This window comes from Eucalyptus grandis, chromosome 10, assembly GCF_016545825.1.
Source record: "Eucalyptus grandis isolate ANBG69807.140 chromosome 10, ASM1654582v1, whole genome shotgun sequence".
NCBI classification, from domain to species: domain Eukaryota; kingdom Viridiplantae; phylum Streptophyta; class Magnoliopsida; order Myrtales; family Myrtaceae; genus Eucalyptus; species Eucalyptus grandis.
In genome coordinates, this window is record NC_052621.1 from 37,734,008 (window position 1) to 37,755,284 (window position 21,277).

The window sequence follows — 21,277 nt, forward strand, 5'->3', positions numbered from 1 at the left end:
AAAAACAACATTCATAGACACACTTGCATTTCGCAAGAGTGTTTCATTCCTTACAGGAGTTAAGAAACAATGTTCTTTCGAATCCCTTATCTGTTTCAATATTCCGCTCCCCACTAAGGAGTAGGAAAAAGAAGAAGAAATCACGCCGGTTCTCAAATCCACTCAGGAATTTGCGGACCAAGTGGGCCAGTTTGTATTTTTCCAAAATGGGAGTTGGGTCCTTCAGATTTGGTTTCCGATTTCTGAATGAAATCAACCCATCCTGAAATTAACGGTCTGGCCCATCTGCGAAAAGTACTGAAAGATTCAAAGAGATTCTCTGTCCCTCCACTCCACTCAACAGTCTCTGCTGGCTCTTGCATGAACTTGCGGAGTCTCTCAGAAAAGAGGAAGACGATGGCCAAAAAAGCAAGAAAAAAGATGAAGATGGTCTCGGCCGACTGCCTCGTTACTCTCTCCCTCTATTCCCAGGTTCGTATTCTTCTAATGATGGTTGTCAATCCTTTCTTTCTTTCTTTTTTTCTTTTTTTCTTTTTGGCTCCGTTTGTCGGTTGGCGTTGCTGCTTGGTTTCGTCAGTGTCGGGTGCCTTGGTGTTTCCTTAGCTCCTTTTTCTAGGAATAAGAGGAACAATACATTCATCTCTTTATGGTTCAAGGCGAAAAGATACCTGTGTTCTGTTAAAAATTGTTGATTTTCTGCCATTCGGTGATAAAATCAGGTTTTTTTTTCTAATTATTGACAAAGCCCATCTGCAAAACTTTCTAACCGAGCATGCTCCTACACGTACCTGTGAAAGCTTAAATTGATTTTGTCATTTTCCTTTTGAGTTCGATGAAGTTCTTTCCTTTTTTTTCGTTTTCGCGTATGTGTTAAATGCCCTTGCAAGCGATTCTGCTTCCGTTACAAAGATAAGGAGAAAATCTCCATGAACGGGTACCTACTATTTTTCTATTTTTCCAATTAGGGAAAGGAAATAGTACAGAGAGCTTTCATTTATCGACAATGCGCCTTGCTTATAAAATTGCTATAGCTCCCAATGTACGTCGAGATAACATTCGGATGTAATTGTTTGCAGAAACTTAACATGATGTAAGGACCAAATCTCACAACTGAGACCGGAGTTATGATTGTTCAGGATTTGCACATCATTTACACGCTTTCTGAATTCCAATGGAAGTTGGGAACTTGAGGTCATGTGCATCTCCAGGCGAGAAAAGAATCTGATTGATGGAGACTATTGGTGTCCACAATAAGTCGGTAACCGAGGAAATTGAGGTGACATACAATATGCACCTTTGAATCTTCATAACATAGCTTAACATCTTGAGACGAATCTGATGAAAGCACAGCTCTGAAAATTATATAATTGAAAGTTCATTCTTTTTCTGATACGCGACTCATTAAGGCAAAGGTTAGTGTATTTATGTTTTGTCGCAGGAAGGCAATAACAAGTTAACTCTGCTTCTTAGGGGTGTAACCGTGTCAAGTCACTGCAATGCGTTGCTTGAACTTAGAACCTGAACAATTAATGAAATCAAATTAAATTGGCACGTGGTAAGAATTATTTTGTTTGAAAGGAGAAAGTCAACATCGAATCATATCATTTCAATCTCAAGTCATTGTGCTCATGCCATTTTAAAAATTGTATTCACGTTTGTGGTTATTGCTATATTTCTCTCTAATTAGGTGACACCATTGTATGTTCAGAACTATCTGCTTGATACCCATATTCAATAAAATCCAAATATTAGAAACATATTTAATGGAAAGACTTTTCCATGCTAAGTGGAGTTGGTTATATGAATCCTTTTTCTTTGCTTCTCACCTTAAGACATATATATTCATGTAAATAACGATCTGATTTAATGCATTAGTATGCATAAAAAATACATATTGAACTATAATCCATATGCCAAAGTCAATTATCTGGTGAGTTCATTTAAGTAGTCATGAGCAGCTCGATTTGTTCACAGCCCTCAGAATTAGTAAAGTCAGCGCAAGGCATGGAGCAACTAATTATGGCAGAAGGCAGTCGATGGCAGAGACCTTGTCATGGGATTGCCAACATTATTTGAAAAGCAGCCTGTGTGAGTTTCCTGAAATTTTCTTTTTTAGTGTCATAACAATAAATATATCGTGTTGCTTGTCATTTGAAAAAGCAGCTGATGTAAGTTGGTTGTAACTGAAACCACAAATACTTTCTCTTTATTTTTCATCTGCAATCTGCCTGGACATACCTGAAAAAGGGATGAGTGAAAAAAGCTGTATGGCAAAACGCAGCAGGTATTGGGATCACTAAAAAGATGCTGACTAGAACTTCACTGAAGTTTTGTTAGGCTGTTGATGTTCTGAGGACATGATTATATGCGATACTCACCTAGCTCAAAATGTGACAAATTTCTCAAGAATCAGTTGAAAGATGTACTGAAATAGTAATTGACTACCATGATAATTGCCTCAGAACAAATTTGTTCTTTGACTCGCACCATTGTAAAAACGATGAAAGTTAGAAAAACAGTTTAAAGATGAGCTCCAAAACAACATAAATCTACTGATATCTAGATATTTTAATTGCTTAGATTCATGGTTCTTAGGACTTTGCAATCAATATTATGGGAAGTTCAAAACTAGTGCAAGAGGTATTCATTCACAGTTTTTGAAGCATATCTAAGCTATATGATAGGGCAGGTTGATGTCATTCTATTTGGCTTTAACCAAAACCTTAATATTTGTTGAAGCCCACTATGTACAAAAACCAAGAGAAAACCTGTTTGTTTAGTATTAAGTAAAAGCATAAAGCACATTTTTGTTTCCTGCCTAAATTTAAGACATTATCCAAATTTTTAAAAATTCTGAAGAATATATATGTGGATCTCTGTGTCCACATTTGAATTTATTAAATTTTGGGTGTTACAGTCTAAAAGATATTCATAGTGTGTTTGTTGCAAATTTAGACTTGCAAAAAGCAAACTGAAAAGCCTATCCAGACAGACCCTGGAATAAGACAGTCCAGATATGAAGGAATGGCACAAATTGACAAGAAGAGAATGGTAACCTCCTAGTAAATGACTTAGAAATATTTAATACATCCCTAATCATGTAACTCCTCAAAGTTTGTTGGTTTTTGCTAGTGTTAGGGCGATTTATGTGTATGCTTTGCTTTTCAGGTTATAGAAGAAGGTATTTTACTTTTGAATAAAAAATCCAGTCATTCTGATTATGATGCTCAGTTAGCGGAATAACACAAATCAGTCCCTCACAGAAAATGGAAATTTGAATTGTTATTGCATATAGTTCTCTTGGTAATAAAAAAGTTTTCAAGCTGTTTTAAAAAATGGATCAAGAATATACAATCTTAAGCTAAATTTGGAAGATTGGTTCTTGTAATTCTATGATGGGTCACAGAGCATGCATAAAACTTATCCTGTCATATTACATCTAAATCAAAACCTAGGGACTTTAATGCCTTTCCTACTTTACCATTACCAAAATTTTCTCTCCCTCCAAAAAAAGAATTTATAATCTATTTGATATGAGTTAAAAAAATGGAAATAATCTTGCACCTGTTCATGTTTGGCATACACCAAATTGAAATACTTGCACCTGTTCATGTTTGGCATAAAATGTCAAGCCAAAAAGGTGTTGCCTGCCAACATTCAAATATTGCGCACGGATATGGGAATATCACCGTAATTTTTAATAAATGTTTCTGGAATCTTTTTTGACAAGCTCATATTGTCTTATGATTAAAAAATGGAAATAATCTCTGCTTCAGCCTTGTAATATATAGAAACCAATATAGAGCAGGTTAATAATTGTGAAAACCAGAAAAATCAAAATCCGGGGTGCAATTTAAGAGTGATTGGGAACAGAATTCAGCGCAAAATCCTAATAAAATGGCAAGTTATTGGTCCTCCTAAGTCCCCAGGATTAATACCATTTGAAGCTATAATGTTTATCTTTGTTGTGAAAGCGAAGAGCACACAGTCAGAGCCCAACCAAGAAACCAAAATTGGCAGCTAAATCAGAACCCAAGAAATAAGACCAGGTTCACGGCATAGGTGGGAACCTACTGTGTTTCCGTTTCTTCCTCTGAATTGCCCAATTTGATTTCCCTATATATTGCGGATGAGTTTGTGATTACTCTCTATGCAAAACTGCAAGAGAATACCAGTACTCTCTGTGTTTTGTTTGAGCTTTATAGCGTGTGTGGCCACCCTACGCGAAGAGAGAAAAAATGGTGTCATCTTCTTCATTCGAGAGGAATTTGGCAGAGCAGCTTAGATTGGTTGGCAATGGCCTCCTCAATGCCCCGTCTTCTATTGATGAACTCCTCACTTGTCTTGATGTATGCTGCCCCAATTTACCAATTCATGCATTAATAATTTACGAGCTGTAAAGCTTTACTTGCTTTGTGATTTCTTGTCCGTGTTTCATTGAGATATATTTGAAACGCTTGATGGTTGTTGATGGCTGTTTAATGATTCCTGTGTTTAGGTTTCTCATCAATTTGCTCATCAGGGATCTTTGTTCATTTAGTTGGTTGATATAGGCTAATCTATTTGGTGATTATACTTGCATTCAAAGGCATCTAGTTCATACGGAACACTAGAGTGAGTCCATATAATGGCTTTCAAACTCCAAACAATACAACTTCGGTTTCTGTATTTTACTTTAAGGGAGTTCAACGGATATCTTATGGCATTGCTCCTTGTACTTGGTGTTTTTTTGCTGTTCGCTTATTCATCCCGTTGATGACTATTGAATGTTGTTTATTTAGATATAGCAACTGACCTTTGCTTTTGTCCACATCTCCTTACATAGCATGCTGAGGTTCTCTTGGCAAATACGGAGCAAGAACCATCGGACTTCCTCCTAGATGCCCTTTTTCCTGTCATGAAGGGTCTCAGAGCTGAAGCTCTGCTCAAACATTCTAATGAGGATGTCAGAGTTACAGTTGCATCTTGCCACAGTGAGATTCTGAGGATATCATCACCAGCACAACCATTTGATGATGATCAAATGAAGGTGTATAAAACAAAACTCTGGAGACTGTTCTAATACTGTGAACTTTCTCTGCTCTAGATAAGATTTTGTTCTTTCACTGTTTCCTAAATATTCATTCATGGGCAGGCAAGTTTTCAACTGATTGTGGAGGCTCTTTCCAAGCTATCTCAACCATCGACACCATGTTATGAAAAGGCCCTCTCTCTGCTTGCAACATTTGCAAGGGTCAAGGCATGTCTGCTAATGCTTGACCTTGAATGTGAGGCGCTAGTTCTTCAAATGTGTCAACATTTCTGGGTAATTGTTAGGTAATGTTATTATCAGCAATATTTTTATGCATTCTTTTCTTCTTTTTCTCTTAATAGTTTGACAGATATCTGTTATTTTTGGGGACTGGAAACGCTTGTATAATAAGAAAGGAGAGCTTTCTTAACCTTTGATCAATGACAGGAGTCAATAAATTGCTCTTTTGAGTTTCATTTTAGATTTATGGAACATCGCAGTTTGGCTGGTCTTGCTGTCTAGTAACCTTTCTTACAACTTAAAAGTATGATATTTTTGTTAGTTAATTGCGGTTTCCATGTGCATCAGTGTTCATTAAAACTATGCATGATTGGATGAATTTTTCAACCATTACATGTTGTTTTGTTTTGGTACTTTAAATCATTCGATTTTTTCGAAGCCAGAATCAATATTCTGCTTGGTTCAGCAAGGACTTCTTATACGAGATGTTACACATTTAGATTCATTATGAAAGAGATTGGGAATAAATGATACCTGTGCAAGCTCTTGACCTTAATTTGAGGGTAGTGAAAATTAATGGCACCTAAATGCTTTGTAGTAGTTGGATCATAACATGGCTTAACAGTTGTTTTATAACAGACTGCAATACCACGCTCTTGATGACTTTTCTAAATGATAGTTCTCAACATAATTTATATGCCCTTTGTTACGGTGTTAATCTTTTGATACTCTCTTATTCTTTTCTTCTTTATTAAGGTCAAATCCCTCTGCTGATGCATTTTGGGCCGTGGAACAAATAATGACTGACGTCCTCACTGAAAGTGAAGATATTAGCCCGGATCTTCTCCACCCTCTCCTGGCTAGTGTGCTCAAGGAGAATGAGGTTACTGTCTTTTTCAACGTTTCTGCTGCCATAGCTTGGTTTTTATTTGTTCATCATCTAATGGGGTATGTACCATCTTGCAGAAAGAGGCACCTTCCTGTTGGAAATTGGGAGAGAAACTGTTTTCCAAATGTGCAGCAAAGCTGAGACCTATTCTTAGGGGAGCACTTAAAGTGAAAGGCACCACTCTGGATGATTATTCTCCTGTGGTGGCTTCTATATACCAAGATGAAATCTCCGTCAGCAGAAGCGATCTTTCAGCAATGCCTGCAGTTTCTTCGAGAAAGAGAAGAGGCGCACTGAAGTCAGATGTGGAGCGTGCGCGAGATGAGGCAACTCTGGTCCCCCGTGATCTTAGAGATAAGAAAATGAGGCTGTCAACCAGAGGACGAAGCAACCCCAGTGAAGGCCCATCCGGGATATGATTGTAATTGTTGCAGCATAGTTTTCGTATGGTGATTGGATCTGATACCATATATTTATTACGTTTTTTATTATCATATTATTAGGTAGACCTTCTTCAATCATCATCATCACCATCACCATCAAACTGAAGTAAGCCCTGCTGAATTCTGTGGTTACAGTTATCAAGGAGTGTTGACGCTCAATTTCTTCTTACTTTTTCCTAATTGCTACGTGGCACAGGCTCTACGCCTTCTTTGCTTCTTGCATAATGTCATCTATTTTCTCGACAATTTTCAGAAGTCTGGTGGCCGTTAAGTGAGAAGTGAGCACTCTAGGGACCTCACCAACCTCATTAGTGTCTTGGTTGAGAATGTTATTTCTCTTTCATATCCTTCCCACCATAACTGGTGACTTTTTTTGACCTCACGCGCGTGTAAAGTACCATCGGTTCACATTCTCACTGGCCAACAGACCTTAGAAGACAATAAGTCTTAACTTGTTTGCGAAAATTAAGAAATGGTTGTTGTGCTGCATGATTGGACACTCTCCCTTAGTATAATTTGTGTAATCGTTGTTAGGACAACCACTACATGTAGTACTTTTTCAACTTATTTAGAAATGTACTTGTGTTTAGTGCTTTTAATTAAATTTTGGTAATTAATTCTTTTCAATATTATTACATTTCAAAAGAAATTGTTTAATCTTTTAAAAAGAAAACCAAGCCGCGCCCGGTGTTTAGCATTCTCTCCCTCCACGAATTGCCGTTTTTCAAATCAAAGAGAATCCATTCTCAATCATCCTTGCAACACTCGGAAGCTCCATGTGACCTGCTTCCCAGGCCTCTCTCCCCTGGCTCCCCAACTTACTATAGCATAGAAAAACATACAGGGAAGGCACCGAAAGCTGGCGAAGCATTACAAATGTAACGCTGGAAAATAGATATGTCGAGACTAATCAGTAATTAATTAAATACAATATCTAACGAGCTGGACTGCTTCCAACCATCAAGATTGCATCAATATCTGCATCTTAGGGGCAGTCAACCTCTCTACATTATCCAGTGCTGCCTCAGCCAAGAATGATATGTTCTCTGCTACAGAACACCTAAGGAGGATATCTGGCCTATGGGCACTCCTCAGCACTTCAACAGATTCATCGAGACTCCCAGTCCTTCAATTTCTTGCTTCCTTTGGGTTTCGCTATGGGAGCATTCATTCCACCCATCTTTGCATTGTACTTTGCCCTGAGAGGGTCATTGTAGGTCCAACTGCATCACAAGCAAACATCAAATTAAGTTGCTGTCAGCATCATGAGTCAGTAACAAAAATTTTCTCTTCAAACTTCCAGTCTCAGGTAGTGCACTTGAAACCAGATGCAATGCCATAATCATTAAAAGAATGACATGAATAGAACCAGAACAGACTTCCCTAAGCAATCAATGACTTTTTAGATGTCCAGACCAAATAAAGGCACTTTGTTTCTCCATGAAGAACATGGGAATGAAAAATGAGTTCTTGCATACAATTCCACTTGAACGACATTAGTTCGACCATTTACTAAAAACTAAACATTTTGTAACCAAAATAAGCAGAACAATGAATAAACTCCCCACACTTCCTATCAACAGCAGCAAGTTTTTTCATAAAACAATGACAATAAAATTAATAACTACAACAAGCATGATGTCCAGTTAACTTTGCTGTAAATACCGTCCATAGCCATCAAATTACCATCAATGCACTTCAATCTCAATTATGCAAACAAGAGAGGCATACACAAAGTGCGGGTAAGTAAGGAAGAGAAATAGGAGAGCTGTGTCAGAGTGAAACAATCAACAAATAAGTAAGACTTACGGATTGTTCCAGTCAGTTGTATCTTCATTAACAAGATGAGTCCACTTCGTCCTTCCACTCCGACCAAAGTGCTTGACTTGCATGACTTTCGGCAAAATAGTTTTGTCCATTTTATCCTCCCCGGTTGGAGCAGAGAAATCGCGGCCGTAAATGTAATCCGATCCAGCTGTTCCAGCATGCTCATCAACTTCTGATTGGAAGAAGGCACCCTTGTGGTAATACTTCTGCATGAACCTCCACTTCTGCTTTGGTGCCGAAGAAGGTTTGGGATTCTTTCGTTCCCACTCCCTCCTTTCCTCCTCTGTCATGTTTCTCACCTTTTCAATCTCTTCCTTCGCCTTCAACATTGCTTCACGGTCCTCTCTATCCCTCTTGATCCTTGCAATCTCTCTTGCCTTCCACGCTTCATACTCCTCAGCCTCGTTAAGCTCATCATCAGTATCCACGTCGGCAATGTTTGCTTCCATTTCCAGATTCTTTTGGATTTCTTCGTCTTTCCGGATCTCCTCAACCACAATCTGCTTCGTCTCCGCCTTTCTCTCTTCTTGTCTTCTCTTCATTAGCTCCTCAATGGCTCTTTCTTCTTCCTCAAGTCGCTGTCTTTCAGCAATAGTATCCCTCTCCGACTTGACGACAAAAACTGGCTTCACCATGGCAATACCTTTCGTCTCTTCTTCCGAGTCCGTCTCATACTCAGATTCCTCTTCTTCCTCCTCCTCTTCCTCCTCCTCCTCCTCTTCGGGAAGGAGTGCCGCCTCTTCCTGTTCCCTCAGAAGCAACTTCTCCCTTATCTTTCTCCTCCGTTCTTCTAAAGCCTCTGCATCCTCTTCTTCTGCCTCCAGGCCCTCCTGTCTTCTGTTTTCCTCTTCAATGGTAGAAACAATCTCAGCTTGCCGAATGCGACGGTGATCCGCTCTGATCTCATCGCGGTTATCTATCCTGCTCTCGGCCAGACGCCGCAACCTGGGATCATCTTTCTTGCCAATATCTGAACCTTCATAAGTAGGGAAAGCTTTATCCAGGGCAACTGCCCTGGCCATCCTGATATCCCCATCTTCATCAGCTTCGTCTGCCCACTCAGGAACTTTACCAGGCCAATATCTTTTGACCTTGGTCTGTCCAATTTTACCCCTAAGTTTATCCCTAACGGCAATTACAGTGTCACTCACTCCTGCTGTCACCGACATCGTTGTGTATGTCGCACGGCACAATACGAACGAGAGAAAAATATAACGATCAGCAGACCACTTGGTGCAATTACTCCTCCAGGACCAAGTTATGCCTCAATCAGAGCTGTTTCTGTGCACAACGAAAGAAAGAACCTGTAAATATACAGGGGGATTATATGGCAATGAACCTCGTTTTCGACAAAATAAGAAATTTGAAGGAAGCCCCAGCTCAGGGACGAGGAAGGCCACCGAAGGTTTTGACTCTAATTCATTTTCAAGATTTCAGAGCATTGTGGACTGGAAATCCAACGCGAGATTGCACTCTTCTCGAGACAAGCAACTGCCGATTAGGGCTGCCAAGGAAAACGATTGGCATTACCAAACAGTCGATGATCGACGACTGATGTCGCGAGCAATTCGTGAAGCAGGAAGTACCAAAGAACCGCCCCCGAAACCCTAGCATCGGCGTCGCAGGCAACAGTCGAACCGCAAGCCGCCAAAAATTAAAACTAAAAAAGGCTACGGATTCACCGCTTCGCAATGATCCAAGGGGCAATCGTATGAACGATTCACGTCCAGCAAATTTCGAAAAATCGAGCTTACCTGATGTAGAGTTGCAGGTCCTCTGCTTCTCGTTGGCGAAGAAGAAGAAGAAGTAGGGGTATGCATTGGACCCGGAACCGCCCGGACCGCCCGGAACCGGACCGGAACCGCCCGGAATTGGCGGTTCTTGAGGGAACCGGTCCGGTTCCCGGGTCCAATTGTTGAGAACCGGTGAGAACCGGTCCGGTTCCCGGTTCCGTGGGCGGATCCGCCCGCCCGCCCACCGGACCGGACCGGTACTATTTATAATTAAAAAAAAAAAAAAAAAAAAAAAACAAAAGTCGCGAACAAAGCCCCTACCCCTAATTCGCGAAGCCCTAATCGCGTTTCTTCTTCTTCAACCTCCGACTCTCTCTGTAACTTCCTTTCCTTCTCTTCATCTTCGATTCCATGGTCCCATCGGGTTTCCTTCTCTTCGTCTTCGATTCCACGGTCCCACGGTCCACCCCAAGTATCCACGCCGCCGCCGGCTGCTCCTCCCCGCCACTGCCCCGCCCCCGTCGCGCCGGTCACCACTCGCCGGCGGCAACCAGCTGCTCCTCCGCCTCTGCAAGAACACTTGACCGAGCTCAAGCGGCGAGCCCCTTTTCCGTCACTCAACAAGGTAAGAAGCCCTAATTTGCTTCTCATCTCTTGATTCTCTTCCGATTTCTTCCTCGTTTTTGATTATCTCTCTATTTCTTCCTCAATCTCTTCTCCTCGTCTTCGATTCCTCACCAAGCATTCGCGCCGCCGCCGTTGCTCCTCCTCCGCCACTATCCGCCCCCGTCGCGCCTTTAGTCTCTCTCTCTCTCTCTTCGCGCGGGAGTGCGTGGGTGGGATGCGAAGGATCTTGATCAGATGGAATAAAGTGAAAAGAAAGAAAAATTTTACGTTTTCATGTTCGTAGTGTGGGTATACGGGCTTTATCTTGGCAAGGTTTTATCTTTTTGAGTTTTGGGTATGTGGGTTGCCACCGATCTTGGAATTTTAGAGCTCAAAACTTCCGGACCGGCGGTCCGGGAAACCAAAATTGTTTTGCTCTTGAAAATCAGAATTTTTGGTGTCAAAATCGGTTCCATGGATCCACCCGGGAACCGGACCGGACCGCGGTCCGGTTCAGGTGGATCCACCCAACAAACGGGTGGATCCCGGTTCCGAAAAATCGGAACCGGTCCTTAGCGGGCGGTTCCCGGTTCTAGGTGGGAACCGCCCGCGACCATGCACACCCCTAAGAAGAAGAAGAAACGACGTCGGAGGACGACGGTATTTCCATGACCCGAAATGGAGAGAGCGGGCCAAGCTCGGCTCGGTTCGGTTCGGTTCGAATGCCGGTCCTGCTTTAGGCCCAACTGCGTGATCGAATGGATCGAGTTCGCTTTCATCGATTTTCTTTTGGGTTAATACCTTAAAATTCCAAACTGGTATACGTATGACAAATTTACTTAAAATTAATTTTTGATCATAAAAAACTTCAAACCGATACACCTATGACAAATTTACCCCGACTAACCATAAAAAAAAACCTAAATTGACAAATTTACCCAAAACTAATTTATTCGACCACCAAAAATCCCAAACCGGTACATTTGTAACAAATATAGCCCATGCTAAATTGGATTAATACCACAAAAGAAATCATAAAAATTATAAATTATGATAAACGGAGAGTAAAATCCTAAATTGATATACCAATTAATTGTCACATGTCATTTAATTTAATAATTTAACAGTAAAATTTAACAAAAACTAACAGAAGGTAAATTTGTTACAAATGTACCAGTTTGGGGTAAATTTGTCAAATATGTATCAGTTTAGGGTTTTTTATGGTCAAAAAATTAGTTTGGGGTAAATTTGTCACAGATGTATTAGTTTGGGGTTTTTTTAGAATATTAACCATTTTCTTTTTATTGCATGAATGCAATATTTTTATTTAATTTATTAAACATTAGGTTTCGTCAAATACCACATACTCCCCACCATTTGAATAAAGTTTTACTAAAGATTGCATTTAGCATCATAAAAATCCATCTTTGGATTAAACCTAAACCTGAATGTCCCAGTTAAAAATAAAATAATAATATTAATTAAAAAAAAAAACCTAAACCTCAATAATTAAAAAATCATAACAAAATTTTAAATAGAGACTCGAAGTGCTCTCCTTTTTCTCAAAAGATGACTTAAAGTGAAATCAATCTCAAATAAAAATCCAAAATAGTCATTTAGTCTAAAGTAATGGCCTAACTCACCAATCAATGAATAGATGCATCTCCAATATGTATTTTGGTGCTCTAGTTAGGGGTATTTTTATCCAAAAGCATTTCTTTTTTTTTTTCACTTCATCTTCTTTGTTTAAACAATATATATATTCTTCTTCATTAGGCATTAGAGTATAGCCGTCCAAATCAAGACCTCACAAAGAGGTGCTCAAGGGCAGAGGGGTAGTTGGAGAAGCCATCAATCTAGAAGCAGTGGTGTGAGGAAGGGATAAAGAAGGCGACATGGGCATCCCGGTCGTAATTCTAATAAAAGATGAGGTTGTTGGTGGAGTGACTGAGTGGCTACCTCCAACAAGGTCACCCCTCATCGACCCCAAACGAGTGTTCGCCGACTTCACCAACCGCTAGTAAGGGCTTGCAAGCCCTCGCTCATAGCCAGCAAGGGCTCAATGCCCCTGGCCTACCGTGGGTGAGGCCACCCTCACTAGTTTTGACGAGGATTGGCCTACAAGCCCTCGCTTGCAGCCAGCGAGGGCTCGACGGGCCTCGCCCACTACCGGCAATGGGTGTCAAGCCCTCACTAGCCCGAGGCGAGGTCGACGAGTGTTTGTAGGCCCTCGCCGACCCTTCTAAGTAGCCATCGGCCGACGCCGAAAAAGAAAAAAAGAAGAAAAGAGAGAAGGCAGATGGATGTGATAGTTCCTTATTAGCATCCACAAATTCCTTGCTCTGTAAGAGAGAAAAGATGAAACTTCCAACACTAAACACCAGGACACGGAAATTTTTGCATGATGATATTGCTACTCAAGTACCTTCGTGAGATGAAAGATATCACGGAAGTGCTCACTCATTTGCTGCTCATACTTACACCATAGTCGTGGGGCAAACATAGATGTCTCTCTCTATTTGTTTGCCTAAGAGAATGCAACAAAATAAATTTATTTGCGGTGTGGATAAAAGAAAAGGTTGATGTAAAGGAAGATTTGGGCTCTTTTTTCTTTCATTTCATATTGAAAAAGAAAATCAGAAAAAAAGAAAAAGAAGAATTTTCTCTATCATATAGACTGAACAATTGTATTGTCATAGGAATGAATTATGAATATTCAATATAAATTGTAAGGGTTTCCTGGGTTCCTCAGGTGGAGATATTGGCTTGTTTTGTGTTTACAATCTTATGTTGGAGCAAGATGATAACCCCAACTACCATGGAACTTGAAGGCCCACTCGTGATAGCCCAATTTCAAAGATGTTTGGGTGGCCGTCGCTTACAAACATCTAATCAAGTAGCAGATTGGATAATCAAAGTCAATGGACAGAAAACCTTAGATTGTTATTAGGTCGAGAAAAATTCAATTGATTTTCAATCAAAGCCTTTCTTCCAGTTGAATGTGATTACCTGCCGGGCTTCAAATTGATCGCTATCGCTCATATGTGGTGGTTGTGCGTTGAAAAACTAGTCAGAAGAGGACCAAATCCCAAATCAAAACCGTAAGAAAATCGCAGGCCAAAAAGACATTTTATAAGATATATGGTTTGACCAGGCCTTAGCTGTCCGGGTCAATCTTTAGACGCCATTACATAGATTTCAATGACTCGCCGATCGGGGGTTGGTGTTGTCAAAGATGTCGAGTCTTCCCAATCCACCAACCATCAACTTTCAAACCGCTCTCAGGAACTTTCCGGGAAAATTAGAGAAGGGAAGAAAAAACAGCCGAGGAAATTGACGCCCCGGGAAGGAAGGAGATGGGTGCGAAGACCGCGTAAAAGAAATTTGTTGGGTTATGAACTTATGGTATGGGAAGCACGGGTCAAAGATGAAAGCACGTACCAAGATCCAATCTCCACATGAATAGTAAATTTATGAGTTGTTTTTGTTTTGTAAAATATAAATATAAGAGAGGTTATCGTTGGCCAGTCTAGATACTTGATTGAGATTTTGATAAGAGAGATGATAGCACGTCGAGCAAGGTGTCTAACACAATCTTTTATTTCCCTAAAGACGTAAAAGGATTCCCCTTTGTGTAGACAAATCAATTAGATCGGGAGTTCTTTTTTCTAGAAAAATCCAGGAGAATTATCTAGTCGATCCTAAATCTATTGTGTCTATGTCAATTCACTTTTAAAACCTATTATATAGATGTGAATTCAGTCATAAGCTTTTTTAAGTTAGCAAATTTAGTTCAAAAATCATATAAATCATATAAACGGAATATTTCCGGCGAAAATCGGCATAAATGATTACGTTGGAACTTCACGCAAAAGTTTAGAACTAAATCTGCTATATTAAAAAAAATTATGATTGAATTGACACTCGTATAATAAATTTAGGATTGATTGAATAATTTTTCCTAGAAAATCATATTTTTACCATATAAAATGCCCGTGATGTTACATAGAAACGGTTGTGCCCTCCACGTCACGGCCTTCTCCCCTATTACTTAATTTGATGAGATATGATGATATAAGAGATGAGGTCATCAGTGGGGAGTTGGACACAAATCACGATTTATAAAGAGAAAAGGCACATCAGGTATTGTTGGGAGTAGGGCACCCTCAATCCAAATCAGATTCTACCGAACCCCCCTTGTGTACACTTGTCAATCGAGGGGTCATTTCATAAGAAAAACCACGTCTGACTATGTTACACCTGTGAGGTCGAACGGGGGCGTGCCCTCACCTTCACGGCGTTCTCTCCAATCGCTCCATTTTGAAGAAGGTGCGATCTTGCCCTCCCACCAAAAAAAAATCTTTGGAAGCTTCTCTTACAAATTAGAAAATGCCCGTCCGATTCGGGGAACATGCCACGAGAGCAACTCATCTTTCGTTGTCCAATCCATCTCGACGCATGCTAGAGCACGCTCGCCAATCATTTATTTATTTTTTTAAAACATTTCGTGTCTCTCGGACTTCGAACAACTTTAAAAAATTTTGCTCCTTGATTTGTCTTCGATGAACTGCCGTTTGAGGGACGAAAGGATATCTTCTTTAGGAACACTCTCGCTCACCCCTCCCTTCGTTTCTTTCCTCCCTTACAAGTAATTTTATGAATTCAAGTAATTACATTGGAGACTCTAGCCATGTCGAATGACATGTGTATATGCTCGATCGATGGCATGTGCAGGTAACGTCGTTTTTCACCAACCAATCTATGTCCTATTGATTATCGACCCTTGTTCTATATCGAGTAGGCTTCTGAGTAGGTTTTACCCTATTTGAACGATATTGTGTAGTAATTAAGAGTTGCTCTGGACGTGAAGGATTTCCTGCCACTTTTGACTTCTAAGAGACAAAAGAGGGCTTAGCCCCCTCCTTATTCGAACCTGAATGACGCAAATGTTCGTGCTGTTTTAGGTAGGGTTTGTTCCTGAATGTCGAAGACCCTCATTTACAACATTGCAACATTTAATGTCTTCAAGGTGAACCCGTGATGATACCTTTCGAGGAAATTCAATCAGAATGATTCACTTTCCTTATATGCTCGACCATCACCAAAATTCCAACTCTTTCTGCTAAAATTTGGACTTTTCTTTTCCTGTATACTTATTGAATTAATCCAACAAGGGCTTTGATTGCTTACGCACACATCTTAAGAAGGATTTTCCTTTTCTATAACGCTCTCGGCCGAAAAAATTATTCTTTTGAGTACACTGAATTTTTTCCACAATATAACCCACGTTATCAAATTTTTTTTAAAGTAAAATATCCTCACTTAACAAGTGCTACTAAAAGTACTCGTTGAAAATACTATTTTCATAAGAACCTTGCCACAATTGTCATAGAGGTACCAGATATGATGACTAGTAAAATTAGTAAACACACCTCTTAAAGCATCTCAAAAATGAAAATTTAAATAATTTAGGAAAATGAATATCTTAGAATAAAAATTATTGCATTTCAAAGCAGAGTACTCTTTGACCTTTTTCCTTTCGATAGTTGCCTTTTACTCCTCCTCCAACTGACCTAACAAACGGGTATGATTTAACTTACACGGCATGGATCACACGCAAAAAAGAAAAAGGAAAGTCGATCCTCAAGGGTTATGACCATTTCTCATTTGGCTGCCGAACTCCTCCAGTAAGGACATTTAATAAAAGATCCATAGTACGTTCATTTCATGAAAAAGTAATGATTTTAAAAAAAAAAAACACTTCACTAAAAGAAATTATTTACATTATTCAGAAAAATTAATCAATGAATTTTTCATTTAACAATTACAATTGGTGCCTTACCATTATTGTTCCCAACTAAATAAACAATCATTTCTTGGAAACGCTTTATAATTTTTTGTGAATTTTTTGTGAAGTAAACACACCCATTAACACTAATATATATATATATATATATATCTCCAAGTACTACAATCTCATCCTTGAACCATGGAAAATAAGGCTTATCCCAAAAAAAAAAAAAATGGAAAATAAGGGCAAATGCTCTCTGTCTCTCTCTCTCTCTCTCTCTCTCTCTCTCTTAGAGAGAGGAGTGGTCCTAATAGGGGAGCGGGTCATTTCGTGCGGTAGGTGAGTCTTGGTAAACATTGTCTTTTTCCCTTCTATATATATGTCTTGAGTGCTAGCCACCTTCGACTCAAGCCGTCCACAAGCGTCCACAAGTCCTGCCTTCCCTGTGCATGCCCGACAAGCGGCCACCCTCCTCTCCTCCTCCTCCTCCCTCCCCTCTCCAACCACCGCCCCTCAAACGTCAGCACCTCCCTCCTCCTCCTCCTCCTGAACCCCTCTCCCCCTCGCCGGCAATCCCACCATGCCCGTCGACGCCCTCCCCGGTTCCGGCCAGACCGTCTGCGTCACCGGCGCCGGCGGCTTCATCGCCTCCTGGATTGTCAAGCTTCTCCTCGAGCGAGGCTACACCGTGCGAGGAACCGTCAGGAACCCAGGTATGGATAGATAAAAAAAACCAAAAAGAAACGCGAATTCGATGCGGTGGATATGTTTTTCCTTCCGGAGATAATCCATGTTGATTATATGCGTGTAGACGACCCGAAGAATGGGCATCTGAGAGAGCTGGAAGGAGCCAGCGAGAGGCTGACGCTGTACAAGGGTGATCTGATGGACTACGGGAGCTTGGAAGAAGCCATCAAGGGGTGCGACGGCGTCGTCCACACCGCCTCTCCGGTCACCGACGATCCTGTGAGTCCCCCCAATTATCCCAATCATCCCCTTCCCCGTCCTCGTCCTCTCTTAGCTAGTCCTGTTTCCGATTCTTGCCACGAGTGTGTCGGCAGAGTTGGAGTGAGGTGTGCTTAAGCTCCACGCATGGCATATCCCTCGGTCTTTTCCAAGGGACAGATGGCCGAGACATGGTCCCTGTAATCCCTTCCAGTTTACAGGGACCAAGTTTTGGGATTAATCACAAGAATGTGCGATGGCGAACCGATGAATTCGCATAAAAAATGGATCTTGTTTTGGCAATTGCATCTAGCGAGTATACATGCCTCGAGAGATTTTCAGACGATTGGGGAGGAAATAGGAAATAGAATAAAGTAAAGATTGATCGCCTGTCCTCTTTCTTCTGTATTTTTTCTCCTCCACCAACCCAACCATATCGACCCCGGACCAAACCTTAAAAAATGACATCAAAATCTTAATTCGTGCCGGCGCGCGATTGGCTTTTCTCGAAAGGTGGTCCCCACGTAAGAAAGAGGGACCGGCATCCTTCTCGCCCTTCAATCATATCCGCACATTAGTGACATTTCCTTAATTCTACATTAAATGTTATGGGCGGCCGTACTGCTGTCTTTTGCTGCCTTTATAACGTTCCGGTGATCTCAAATTATTGACTTGTTCGAATGCGAAGGAGCAAATGGTGGAGCCAGCGGTGATCGGGACGAAAAATGTGATCGTCGCAGCGGCGGAGGCCAAGGTCCGGCGGGTTGTGTTCACCTCCTCCATCGGTGCAGTCACCATGGACCCCAACCGGGGTCCGGACGTTGTGGTGGACGAGTCTTGTTGGAGCGACCTCGAATTTTGCAAGAGCACTAAGGTCATATTTGATTATTCTCCTTAATTCTCGCATCCATTTCTGGGCTGACCAAGTCAACGCGTCACTTGAGCCATTGTTGACCAAAGACCTAGTCACATATCTAGCATTTTTACCCAAATGTGTTAAATCCCCATGGTTAAAATAGATCCTGTATTTGGTCCCGCAGAACTGGTATTGCTACGGCAAGGCAGTGGCGGAGAAGGCCGCTTGCGCAGAGGCGAAGGAGAGAGGGGTTGACCTCGTGGTGATTAACCCTGTGCTCGTGCTTGGACCACTCCTTCAGTCGACGATCAATGCGAGCATCATCCACATCCTCAAGTACTTGACTGGCTCGGCCAAGACCTACGCCAACTCGGTCCAGGCATACGTGCACGTCAAGGACGTCGCGCTTGCCCACGTCCTTGTCTTGGAGACCCCATCCGCCTCAGGCCGCTATTTGTGCGCCGAGAGCGTCCTCCACCGTGGCGATGTGGTGGAAATCCTTGCCAAGTTCTTCCCTGAGTATAACGTACCGACCAAGTAAGTATTCTTTGATGGACAGTCCAACTTATATTATCAACTCTTTCGCTATGACCCGCAACAAACATTTTGATAAGAGATTGCTAAAACTTAGATAGATAGTCCCGCGATTGATTGTTGGAGGTGTACATGATAGTTAATACCAAAATAACTTCAATGTTTAAAACAGCTTAAACAATAATTTAATAGAATTACTCAAGCTGATGTGGTCCAAGCGTCGATTTTGCATATGTTTGGACATACTATAAATGGAAGACTGGACCAACTGCAGGTGTGGGTTGTCGGTTCACTCTTGTGAGTTCCAATTGCCAATTGGTGTCATTTTCTCTCTCTGTCTCTGTGTCTAGAAGCCACAGATATCTAGTTGGTGAGGGCAAAAGGGAGGAAATTGAGAAAATTCTGCAGAGGGCTTCATGATGCAATCCTATCATCATTATTAAAACTTAAAAGATGAACAGAGAGACGGAAAACAATAGTAGTAAAAATTGAGAATTAAGAAAAAGGAGGAGAATCAGGTGGACGGACACATTACTGTCCTAAGGACACCGTCATCATCGTTCTCTCTTGAGGTCGTGGCGCAGTTGGTGTACTGACCCTTTTGACTTTCGGCAGAAAAGATGTAGGACGAAACATTGACGCACGATCTTAAATGTCCTTTGTGTGGACGAGGAGTATCCGCACCTACCCTCCCCAACCCAATCCATGTCCGTCGTTCTCTGAATTGGGCCCTCCCTGTCTTGAATCCCTTTAATCAATCATTCTCTCTTTTCTTTTCCTATCCTTATGAGACATATCACATGTTGGTGGACAACTTTTCATTGATCTCGAACGAATGGAGTCGCTTTAATCCTTGTTTGTTTGTTGAATCCATGTGATGTGTCGAGATTACGACTGGGTCCGTTCTCAGCTGAGGTTGCAATGGCCCCTCTGTGCAGGTGCTCTGATGAGGTGAACCCAAGAGTAAAACCATACAAGTTCTCCAACCAGAAGCTGAAAGACTTGGGGCTCGAGTTCACCCCGGTGAAGCAGTGCCTGTACGAAACTGTCAAGAGCTTGCAGGAGAAAGGCCACCTACCCGTCCCTCCCCCGCCGGAAGATTCGGTGCGTATTCAGGGATGATCTTAGATCCATCACGGTGCGCATTTGTAATCCGGAGAAATGAGAGAAACATGTGGGAATTTGTTTGTACTTTTCTAAGTCAAACCTGGAGATACCAACCCTGAGTTCTGCATTGGAATGGAAGTTGTCAATTGATCAATCGTCGCAAGTTATCGTTGGCAGAAACGGAATGTCAGTTACCATCCCGAGCAGCATATTCACACATTAGATTCTTGTCTTTCCTGTATGTCGTGTAATGGGATATCGCAGATATAATTATATCTCTAAAGCTAATTTCCGTGTTGAAGGTTAGTCTATTGTGTTCTTCCCTACTGTCCAGATTTTCTTCCTCAGATCTAGACCTTGAAATACATGCGATTTGTGGCCTCGATTTGTCTGTTCATGGAAGTATTTCCCACTCTCTGAGTCGTCCAAATTGAAGAACGTCTCTGGCCACGGCTTGATTCCTAATCTCTCAAACATACCACTATAATACATCAAGTTAAGTGGTTGAATACCGACCGACTTAAAATCTAAATTACACATTCATAAGAATTTGAGAAAATTATTCAAAAAGTCCTAAACTTATTACATTTTTGTCAATTCAATTCTAAATATTTCAAATTTGTCAATTCAGTTTTAAACATTTTTCACTTCTTGCTAATTCAATCAATTCGGTTAATTTTAGCTTGAAATTGCTGTTGCAGATGGTCAACGCTAACATGACACTTTTTAAATAATATTTTAATAATATTTTCATTTTCATTTTTATTTTTTTTTTTTAAACTTTTTTTGCTTTTTCTCAAGGGTGACAAGGGCTGGCCGACCTCACCAGCTTTGGGCGAGGGCAACATGCCCCTCGAGATGAACTCTGGGCTAGGGCCGCGATACAAGCCGTTGCCCAGAAACGGCGAAGGCAATGACACCCTCACCTGGCCAGATCTAGTGAGGTGTTGCAGCCCTATCTTGTGGCTAGCAAGGTTTGTCGGCCCTTGCCTGTGATCAGCAAGGGTCGGCTAACAACCTTGCTGGCCAAATCTAAAACCCAAAAAAAAAAAAAAAGAAAAAAAAAGTCAAAAAAAAAAAGACCATAAAAAATATTATTTAGAAAGTGACACGTTAACGCCGGTCGTTCATATTAGTAATTTCCGGTCAAAATTGATTAAATAGACTCAATTGGCAAGAACTGAAAATATTTAAGACTGAATTGACAAAATTGAAAAAATTAAGAACTAAATTGACAAAAGTGCAATATATTTAGAACTATTTGGACAATTTTCTCTAAAAATGTTTTGACCTCG

The 21,277-nt window shown here is 41.0% G+C and overlaps 3 protein-coding genes across 9 annotated transcripts; 2 read left to right on the top strand and 1 right to left on the bottom strand.

The window, feature by feature from the left end:
- The first annotated feature begins 308 nt into the window (after positions 1–308).
- Positions 309–6,763, top strand: LOC104423216. The gene is made up of 7 exons (XM_039303502.1): positions 309–471; positions 1,077–1,276; positions 1,975–2,088; positions 4,826–5,029; positions 5,135–5,316; positions 6,008–6,134; positions 6,218–6,763. The coding sequence occupies exons 4-7, from the start codon at positions 4,898–4,900 to the stop codon at positions 6,557–6,559; spliced, it is 783 nt and encodes a 260-aa protein (XP_039159436.1). The 5' UTR covers positions 309–471; positions 1,077–1,276; positions 1,975–2,088; positions 4,826–4,897; the 3' UTR covers positions 6,560–6,763.
- A 680-nt stretch (positions 6,764–7,443) lies between these two features.
- Positions 7,444–10,220, bottom strand: LOC104423224 (microfibrillar-associated protein 1). Of its 7 annotated transcripts, none has more exons than XM_039303823.1 (4): positions 10,165–10,204; positions 9,811–9,914; positions 8,393–9,691; positions 7,444–7,806 (listed from the first exon to the last, which is right to left on the bottom strand). In XM_039303823.1, the coding sequence occupies exons 3-4, from the start codon at positions 9,577–9,579 to the stop codon at positions 7,692–7,694; spliced, it is 1,302 nt and encodes a 433-aa protein (XP_039159757.1). In that variant the 5' UTR covers positions 9,580–9,691; positions 9,811–9,914; positions 10,165–10,204; the 3' UTR covers positions 7,444–7,691. The 7 variants fall into 7 exon arrangements, with proteins under 7 accessions (XP_039159757.1, XP_039159758.1, XP_010034026.1 ...); XM_039303824.1 differs by lacking the exon at positions 10,165–10,204 and adding an exon at positions 9,997–10,158; XM_010035724.3 differs by lacking the exon at positions 9,811–9,914 and having other exon boundaries at positions 10,165–10,220.
- A 6,714-nt stretch (positions 10,221–16,934) lies between these two features.
- LOC104423225 (cinnamoyl-CoA reductase 1-like) lies at positions 16,935–20,363 on the top strand. Its single transcript, XM_010035725.3, has 5 exons — positions 16,935–17,253; positions 17,352–17,506; positions 18,174–18,359; positions 18,526–18,878; positions 19,814–20,363. Exons 1-5 carry the CDS (start codon positions 17,121–17,123, stop codon positions 19,995–19,997), a joined length of 1,011 nt encoding a protein of 336 aa, XP_010034027.2. The 5' UTR covers positions 16,935–17,120; the 3' UTR covers positions 19,998–20,363.
- The last annotated feature ends 914 nt before the right edge of the window (positions 20,364–21,277 follow it).